The 9,816-nt window shown below is 45.6% G+C and overlaps 1 protein-coding gene and 1 long non-coding RNA gene across 9 annotated transcripts in view; one reads left to right on the top strand and one right to left on the bottom strand.

The window, feature by feature from the left end:
* The window catches only part of LOC310841689, a 540,183-nt gene that overhangs the window by 26,962 nt on the left and 503,405 nt on the right, over positions 1 to 9,816 (bottom strand). The window lies entirely within an intron of this gene.
* Positions 1 to 9,816, top strand: part of SUPT7L (SPT7 like, STAGA complex subunit gamma) — a 49,042-nt gene that overhangs the window by 36,805 nt on the left and 2,421 nt on the right. For 5 of the 8 annotated variants that reach the window (XM_083732653.1, XM_083732651.1, XM_083732652.1 and 2 more), the window contains 3 exons: positions 2,221 to 2,739; positions 6,925 to 7,249; positions 9,398 to 9,635. In XM_083732653.1, the coding sequence (XP_083588779.1) occupies positions 2,327 to 2,739; positions 6,925 to 7,249; positions 9,398 to 9,635 (976 nt within the window). In that variant the 5' untranslated portion in view covers positions 2,221 to 2,326. Of the gene's footprint in view, positions 1 to 444; positions 663 to 1,418; positions 1,718 to 2,220; positions 2,740 to 6,924; positions 7,250 to 9,397; positions 9,636 to 9,816 lie in introns of those variants that run through there. The other 3 variants (XM_083732649.1, XM_083732648.1, XM_083732650.1) reach the window with 3 other exon arrangements.

The raw sequence follows: 9,816 nt of genomic DNA, 5'->3' as shown, positions 1-9,816 counted from the left end.
CCTGTTGCAACAGTTTAATAAAGATCAGGCTTACTAGTTGCTTTGCTTCTCAATATTCTCTGGTTGGCTTCTGTTATTTTCTCCTACCAATGGAGAACTCACTTAAGGACTCCATACGGGCTCTTGGATAAGGGAAAAAGGGCAGATTTTGTTTACATCAAGCACAATGAAATGTGAGTTTCACGGGGGGGGGGAGTGATGCTCAAAAATGCATCCAACCCCCCCCCCCCAAAAAAAAACCCACCTTGGCAAAACACACATTCCAAACCAATGAAACATAGAAATAGCGTCCTCTCAGCTATTTAGCATGGCTTTAGCAGTGGCTGCATTGACTAGCAGATGCTTGTGAGCATTTATTAAAGCTAGGAACATAGGAAGCTGGCTTATGCCGAGTCTGACTACTGGTCCAGCCAACTCAGTATTGTATTGGCTTTGGTTTTTCAGGGTTTCAGGCAGGAGTCTCCCTCAGCCCTATTTGGATATGCAGGAGATTGAAGTTTGCTTTGATGGAATTGAATCAATAGAATCCTGCAGTTATCCACAAAAACTACTTGCAAATCTTGAGACAACCCTTAGAAGTTACTTCTGCCTTGTTTGAGCTGTTTGATACCAACCTCTGTATGATAGCATAACGGTGAAATCCTATGCCTTGTAATTCAGATGTAAGTCCTACTGTATTCCATTGGGGCTTACATGCAGGGAAGTGTGCACAGCATTGAGCTGGAAGGCGTTTTGCAATGTGTTTGGCCAGAAAACCACAGGGTATGGCAAAAAAAACCAACCCTGTAAGGGGAATTGGCAAAGGGACTAAGTAACTACACCCAAGGAATGATTTACACACAATCAAATTCCTCTTCTGTTCTTTTCTGCCTTAACCTAAATAACAGAAGCTGATTGTGGGACTTAATCTTGGAGCTGTCTTGAATTGAATAGTTTACATAGAGCATGAATAAATTGAAATCTGTCATATCAATTGTTTTGAGACTTTTTTTTAGTCTGTGAGCCATGGATGGTGTAACCTGAATCCAATTTGCACTCTGTTGAGAAACAAGAGATTTGCAGTATTTAATTTGCACAATAGATTTGAAAGCTGCTGCGTCTGTAATCCTCTTTCCCCCCCTCCTCCTCTCCATCCTGCAAGCACCTCAGTGTCTTGGGGAAACTCAGCTCAGCATTTTGGACAATGGGGGAAAATCCCACCTCCAAGCTTTTAGCCTGCCACCCCTTCCCCCAATCCCATGCTTTTAACAGGCGTATGTTAGGATTTTACGTAACTGATGCTGGTTAGTGTGATTAGTATAAATCACATGAGATGTCTGAGAAGAGTGTGGGAATGGAAGACTGTCTTATCTCTTCTGTCTGAGAGTGTTATTGGACTGTACTTTCGCTTTTGCTGATTGCTTTCTGTTTTCTGCCAGAGTTTGGAGGGCACAGACGTGATTATGGACTCTGTATATATTGTGAATAAAATGGAGTTTAGATCTACGAATGTCTCTATCTTCTTGCTGCGTGATGCCAGAAGACTTGGGTGCACTTTTTATAAGAGAAGTGTTTCAGATGGGCACTTTCGAGTGAAGAGACATGCCATTCCAGAGACGTGCCTATCGGGAGACGCTCCGAGGTACTGGGGGCCTGCCGGCCCCCCCCAGGAGCGTTTTCCCAATTTCTGCAGTCATTTGACAGCTATTTTGTTTCAGGGCCAAACCAGATTTGATGGGTGAGCTACATTTGTTCTCTTGTCTACTTTGCATATCTCATGAAGCAATGAGTGTATGGTTTTACTATCAAAATAGGTGGGTGGAGGAAGCCATGGTGTCTAAAACAGCAGTGTTTAGGCTTCTTACCCAAAACCTTCTTAATGTTAAAAGCAGGCACCCCATTAGAGGGGGGCCCCCGCTGGAGTTTTAAATGTGACCAGAGTCATGGCTTTTTCAGTTATGGTTTGGTTCTCATACAATATCACACTAGTATTGGGGAGCCTGAGCTCATCCCAGCCTTTTCCACCAACTCCGTCTCTAGCGCTAATTGGAATCTATAGATCCTCTGTAAGGCCACTTTCACAGCAATTTCTATTTTTCTAGGGTATGTATATAACTTCCTAAAGAAGATGTTGCTCAGCTTCTGATGAAGGCTGCATTATTACTCAGTTGAGCTTTTGGATGGTGAAGGAGAACTTTTGATGACACACCTTTGGATTTTTCTTCCTGTCTTTCGAACCAGGTTAAAATGCCCACCCTGCTTCTGCAAAGGACCTGCTGAGTAGCTGCTCTTCCGGCGAGAGTCCCTTAAGTGATCTCAACAGCTTTCGTGCTAACAAGCAAGCAAGATGCTGCGCTACTGGGGCGAGATCCCCGTCTCGTCCAGCCAAGCCAACCGCAGCTCCTTTGATTTGCTCCAGCGAGAGTTCCGCACTGTGGAGGTCCAGGATCCCCTGCTGCACCAGCCTTCTGCCAACAAGCCCAAGCCCACCACCATGCTGGACATCCCCTCGGAGCCATGCAGCCTCACCATTCACACCATCCAGCTGATGCAGCACAACCGACGGCTGCGCAGCCTCATTGCCCTGGCTCAGAGTCAGAGCCAGCAGCAAGCGGAGGGCATCAAGATGGAAGAAAGCGAGCCTTTGCCCACCTGCCCTGGCTCCCCACCTCTCCCTGATGACTTGCTTCCTCTCGACAGCAAGATTCCCAAGATGCCGTTTCAGTTGCGGCACAGCGATCCAGAAAGCGACTTTTACAGGTGTGTGATGTGGAGTCTTTTGGGGGCTGGTGGCTGGCCATGTGAGCTTTGGCTTTGAGCCACACAAATGTGAGGTTTTTTCCCTTGTTACTGTATTCTACACTGCTCAATATTTTTTTCTTTTAAACTGCTGAGTGAGCCCTCTGTTTAGTGGAATAGGCCCTTGGTGTTTCCACATTTTAAACCAGGAATGGCCAACCTGTGACTCTTTAGATGTTGTCAGAGCCTAGCTCCCATCATGCACACATGCCAATGGTCATGGGTAATGGGAATTGCAGCTAAAAAATATATGGAATGTGACAGCTTTCCCATCGTGGTTTAAACAATTAACAATAATCCTGGGCATTTATCTAGCCTTAGTTATTTTCTGTATGGGCAATCAAGGGTTAGGTTAAGATTTTCTGCCAAGAGTTCCATTCCTACCTAGAGCCTCAGGGCCTCAGATATGGAGGTGGTTAGTTATATCCTGTGACCACCCCTCCCGTTTTGCACGTGATAGCCGCCTGCCCCTGAACTGCTGTGCCCTGACCCGCCCCTATTTGAGGCCATCTTGGCAATCTGCATATGCAGCGTTCAGGAAGGCAGTTAAACTTTTGCTTGGAAATAAGGCTTTGGAACCCTCATGGTTATTTGGACTCTCATGAGTTCTGTTGTTTTCTAGTGCCTCTGTGTGTTTTCTTTTTTACTGTATGCTCCTCTGAGCTCCTTAGGGAGGAGTAGCAGCCTATGAATGACTTTAAATGAAGAAACAAGCAGGACTCCAGGACTGCTACACCCCATGTGAAGGAAAGGGTGGTTGGCTGGGTGTCTGGGGGTGAGGTGGGGGAACAGGCAGGAGGAGTACGACTACTTTGTCTTCAGATTTCACCATCCCTGTCTGGTGATGGAGCTGCAAATTGGCAATGCTAAAGGCAAAGCTTGTTGACCACTTGCTCATAGGGGCTTTCAATTTTACACTAGTGCTGATGGTTAAGGTCCAGCTGACAACTGCTGCTGTTTTACACTGGCAGGCCAAGGAAGGGAGGCACAATGCAGCGAAGAATTCAGGCGTTATTAGGAGGGAATTTGGCACAGCTGAGCCAACATCAGAAAAGGGAAATAAGGAAAAAGCTCCCCATCTTTTTGAATCATTGGAGGTCACCCGTCACCACCAGGATCAGTAACTAATTCAATCTTGCTTTAAATCCACAAACATCCACCTTTTATTTTACCTGGAAGGACACTTTGGTCATATAACAGAATTCTGCAGTAATTCACTGGTTAGAAAATGCAGCTCAGCAGTGTAATGTTTCATAAAATTGAAGCAATTGCAAGAAGGCAACCTTTGCCTTCTAAAGTTGAGCATTCTGCTCATCTTTGGAAAGGCCTATCACTTCAGCCCATTATTTTATGTGCGTGAACCTCCACCGCTTCCAGATGCACCAAATTCTTTTACCTTGACATGCTGGTTAAACAGGAAATGGGCCACAGGATCTCTCTACTTAGAAAAGGGAAGACCTTGCCTCATGTTAAATAACGCTTCTCATCACTTCAGCTGGGGGCATTTGACAGATAGCCTGCCTGTCATGTTCAGCGATCGAAACAGAAAATGACCCAGTTTATGATGCCTGAAACTTCATTAACCTGAACTCTGATTTATAAGGCTTGGCAGATTTGTCACTGTACTCTATTGAGGGGGGTAGTCTATACATCTTAGAACCAGATGAGAATGAGAAGATGGCGGAATTCCATTACCCAGTAATGTCCCCAGCCAGCCAAAACTTGATCAATGATAGAGCACATGCTTTACATGGAATTCAAATGGCAAAACCATAAAATACAGTGTATGAAATAAGAGAAGCAACAGCTATACAGTGGTACCTCGGGTTAAGTACTTAATTCGTTCCGGAGGTACGTTCTTAACCTGAAACTGTTCTTAACCTGAAGCACCACTTTAGCTAATGGGGCCTGCTGCTGCCGCCGCGCTGCCGGAGCACGATTTCTGTTCTCATCCTGAAGCAAAGTTCTTAACCCGAGGTATTATTTCTGGGTTAGCAAAGTCTGTAACCTGAAGCAAATGTAACCCGAGGTACCATTGTACTATAAAAATATGAATATGGACATGTTGCAGACCACCTGAATGAAGCTCACGGACCACTGGTGGTCCATGGACCACAGTTTGGGAGCCCCCTGGTCTACCCAGACTTTGCAGTGGCTCTCCAGGGGCTCGGGCGGGATTCTTTGCCAGCCTTACTTGGAGATGCCGGGGATTGAACTTTGGACCTTCTGCATGTAAAGGAGATGCTCTACCACTGAGCTACAGCACTCCCCCAATATACTGATGTGGGATGGTACAGTTCAGTTGGCAGAACAAGGGGGATCCAGTCCATGCCAATCATATACCATCTTCCCCAAGCCCTTGCTGCAGATACTGTGTCCCGTAGTAAGAACTGGATTGTTGGCGTGGTGGCAGGCCTGATCTGGAATTATGGGCTGTGTGCCCAATTACCCAGCCCCATTGTTTTTTGAAATTGGCTATTTCAGGAGCATGGAATGCAGCTCCCATCAGCACACTTCCTGTCCCCCATAATGGGTAGACCCTGCCATGAACCCCAGTATGTCATGTGTTAGTGCCAGACCTGGATGATGCCCAACTCATTTCAGATCATGAGTTTGCATGGTACAGAATTTTTTAAAAAATACTTGAGTAGGTAATAGTCCGTACCCGACTTCAGCCAGGCAGGAAGGCTTCCTCTGCCACACCATAAATGTCAAAAAATCCGGACCTGGCATCATAATCATTAGCAACACTAGTGTGGAAACATGGAGGAATACATAAATACTGGGCCAGATTGAAGGTTATTGTGTTGATATACAAAGCTCTGAGCAACTTGGGTCCAGGATACCTTAAGGACCACATGAGCCCTTACATCCCAGCTCGATCGCTGAGATCATCCAGAGGAGTGCTGTTAGTTGTCCCATGTGTTACAGAGGTCCAGCTGGTCTCCACTAGAAGCCAGGTATTTAGTGTTGCCGGTTCCATGCTGTGGTTCGGTCTTCCTGCGGAGATTTGGCAGGTATCCTCACTTCTGACTTTCAGACGTCTCTTTGAAGATTTTTTTAGAAAAAATCCCGACTGGCCTTTGCTGGTGTTTAAATGGATGAACCAGACACTTTAAGGATTGCATGTATTGTTTTGATGGTGTTTAAGGCTTTACTGCTTTGCACTGCCCTGCTGTTTTATGATATAGCAGTATAGAAATACTTCTATAAATAGATAAAATAAATAAATAGTTAAGATACTAGAGCTGAAAGTCTAAAATGGGTTTGGTCTAGAAATACTTCGGATTAAGTTGGGGGGACCAACTTGCCTTCTAACAGCATTTGTTTCTGGCTTCCCAAGACCACTGTGATTTTGGGTAGCAGTTGCAAATAATAATAATAATAATAATAATAATAATAATAATAATAATAATCAGACACTGTTCAAACTTCTGCCCATCCCAACACTCTACTGGGGATGCAGATCATCCCATCACTAGTCATAAAATTGATCACTTGATGAACTGGGTGTGTTTTCATGGTGGCTTGTTTTTGTGTGTGTGTGTGTTTCTCTGTATCCTGTGTGTGCTTGGTGCGTGTTGTCTGTGGGTGTGTGATTGCGTGTAAGAGTGTGGGGTGGCTGTAGCACTCCTGTCAAACAGCTCATGGGTGAATGCAGCCCTTGCCCCCAAAACATTTAGTCATCCATGGATTAAAATGTCACAAAGAATTCACCTCTAGATTCTTAAGATGTGTAGACCCCCTTAAAAAGTAGGGTGTTTTGAACCTCACTGTAATTAATATGAATGTGTTGCCTTGAGGTAAAGTTGCAGGAGTTACATATCGTACCTCAAAGCAAACACTTTACTTTGAACTCGTGAGAAATTTGCAGTCGTGTTCTCTTTGCTATATATATATATATATATATTGAAGTAAATATATATATATATATATATATATATATATATATTTACTTCAAAGAATCTAACTTTGAAGTAGCACCAAACCGTTTTTCTCAGGGGAGAAAAGTTTCCTTTGTCTTATGCCAGCCATCTCAAGCTAGCTAGAACTTTAAGCATGCTTGAAATTTTTGTCCCAGGCGACGCTAGCCAGAAGAGCCCCATTTTCACCAAGTCTTTTGGGTGCTGCCTTGTCTGCTTTCAGAGGCAAAGGAGAGCCAGTGATGGAGCTGAGTTGGACCTCTTGCCGCCAGCTTCTCTACCAGTCCATTGCCACCATTTTGGCCCACGCGGGCTTTGAGTGTGCCAACGAGAGTGTCTTGGAAACCTTGACAGACATCGCCCACGAATACTGCCTGAAGTTTACTAAGCTCCTGCGCTTTGCTGTGGACCGAGAAGCCCGGCTTGGGCAGAGCCCTTTCCCAGATGTCATGGAGCAGGTCTTCCACGAAGTGGGCATTGGCAGTGTGCTATCTCTGCAGAAGTTCTGGCAACACCGGATCAAGGATTATCATAGCTATATGCTGCAGGTGAGAAGAGAAGGAAGCAGTATGCTCACAGCAAGGCAAGAGAGCTAATTCCCATGGTTCTCATAGTACAGGGAAATCGTGAATGTGTTTTCTCTGTCGATAAAGGTGAAGTTGTTCATTGCTCCGGGAGCTTGGGGGATAGATTGCACTGCACACCTGCAAGAATTGCTCTCTGTTGGGGAAAATGTCTAGCCTGGAGGGGCTTCCCATTGCTTTATCTCAAATGGGTACGTTCCTGCAGATTGCAATATATCTGTTTGCAGAGATTCCTGGAGTTCTCCTAAAGAGGTGTAGATTTATGAAGCCAATGGGAGAGTGAAAATAACAGCTGCTTGAAAGCTGCTTCTTATAATTCTCCAGGGTTACAGGAGCCATGGCAATATTGCTAATAATAATAATAATAATAATAATTTTATTATTTATATGCTGCCCATCTGGCTGGGTTGCCCCAGCCATGCTGAGCGGCTCCCAACAAAATATAAAAAATACAAACAACCTCAACCATTAAAAACTTCCCTCACAGGGCTGCCTTCAGATGTCTTCTAAAAGTCAAATAGTTTATCTGTTTGACATCTGATGGGAGGGCGTTCCATGGGGCGGGCACCATTACCGAGTAAGCCCTCTGCCTGGTTCCCTGTAGCATCACGTCTCACAGTGAGGAAACCTCCAGAAGGTCCTCAAAGCTGGACCTTGGGCTGGATGATGGAGGTAGAGACGCTCCTTCAAGTATACAGGGCCAAGGCTCCTTCCTCACTGTAAGAACCTCAAGGTCACAGTTTTGGAGCTCCTTACCATTCCAGTCAGCACCAGTGAACCTCTGGTGTGAGCTTGGTGTTATTATATTACTGGTAAACGGTAAAGGTAAAGGACCCCTGGACGGTTAAGTCGAGTCAAAGGTGACTATGGGGTTGCGGCGCTCATCTCACTTTCAGGTCAAGGGAGCCGGTGTTTGTCCACAGACAGCTTTCCAGGTCATGTGGCCAGCATGACTAAACTGCTTCGGGGTAATGGAACACCGTGACAGAAACCAGAACGCATAGAAACATCGTTTACCTTCCCACCGCAGCGGTACCTATTTATCTACTTGTACTGGTATGCTTTCGAACTGCTACGTTAGCAGGAGCTGGGACAGAGCAATGGGAGCTCACTCCCTCATGGTGATTTGAACCACTGACCTTCCGATCAGCAAGCCCAAGAGGCTCAGTGGTTTAGACCACAGCGCCACCAGAGTGGAAGATGGCTATTCTTCACATGTTCTTTTCTACTGAGATAATGCTGGGACACAGACTTAAGACATTTGCCTTGCCTCTCAGATGTGATTCCTGCAAGGGGATTCCTCAAATAATTTTGGGATCTGATTGTTTTTAAGGGGCTGAGTGTTCTTCAGAGACCTACTCACAGGGCAACAATTTTCAGAATAGTTGTAACAGTCAATCCTTTTCCCCAGGGAAGCCTGGGTATTTTAGGTCTCAGACAGGAATAGGGGTCTCCGAGCAACTCGGAACCCTTAACAAACCACAGTTCTGTGGATTCTTTGAGGGAAGCCATGACTGTTTAAAGTGGCATGTGGCATGAGGCATGAGCCTGCTTTGAATGTACAGTGTAGATGCAGCCAAGCACTCCATGCGCAGAGACACATTGCCTCCCCACTCTGCACAATCCAAGCCAGTCAGGCAGGAGTGTAGATGGAGGCAAGCCCATGCTGGGAGAAATATAAGGCCTTCTATCTCCACCATAATAATAATAATAATAATAATTTATTATTTATACCCCGCCCATCTGGCTGAGTTTTCCCCAGCCACTCTGGGCGGCTCCCAATCAGTGTTAAAAACCGTACAGCATTACATATTAAAAACTTCCCTGAACAGGGCTGCCTTAAGATGTCTTCTGAACGTCAGGTAATTCTTTATCTCTTTGACATCTGATGGGAGGGCGTTCCACAGGGTGGGCGCCGCTACCGAGAAGGCCCTCTGTCTGGTTCCCTGTAGCCTCACTTCTCGCAATGAGGGAACCCAGCCCAGCCCAGGCTCCATCCTCCATCATAGACAACTTACCTTGGTAGGGGTGAGCTGGTCATGAAGGAGATGGATGCCATGCACCTCTGTCACAAACCACACCTTCTTATCTCTGCCATGTGGTTACCAACAGGTAAGCAAGCAACTTTCTGAAGAGTATGAGAAGCTTGTGAACCCTGAGAAGGCAGCAGAAGACATGAAACCCGTGAAGATCAAAGAGGAGCCAGTTAGTGACATCACGTTTCCCATGAGTGAGGAGCTGGAGGGGGATTTGGCATCTGGGGACCAGTCTTTGCCTGTGGGAGTGCTTGGAGCTCAGAGTGAGCGCTTCTCAGCCAACCTGGAAGCAGAAGTGTCTCCGCAGACCTCAGGTACATAGTTCCTTTGCGTGGTAGACCCTTGACTCATAAAAGAGGAAACCGAGATGATTTTAAGTGCTGTGTTGATCTTTGTTTTGAAATGGAAAATGCTACAAAGTGTGGCTCATTTGAAGGCAGTGCCTTTGTAATAGTGCTAGTAGAAGGGAGATACTTGGATATTAGTTTAGAAGTT

The sequence above is a fragment of the Podarcis gaigeae genome (assembly GCF_964106915.1).
Source record: "Podarcis gaigeae genome assembly, chromosome: 3".
NCBI lineage: Eukaryota > Metazoa > Chordata > Lepidosauria > Squamata > Lacertidae > Podarcis > Podarcis gaigeae.
This window is presented reverse-complemented; position numbering and strand designations above follow the sequence as displayed.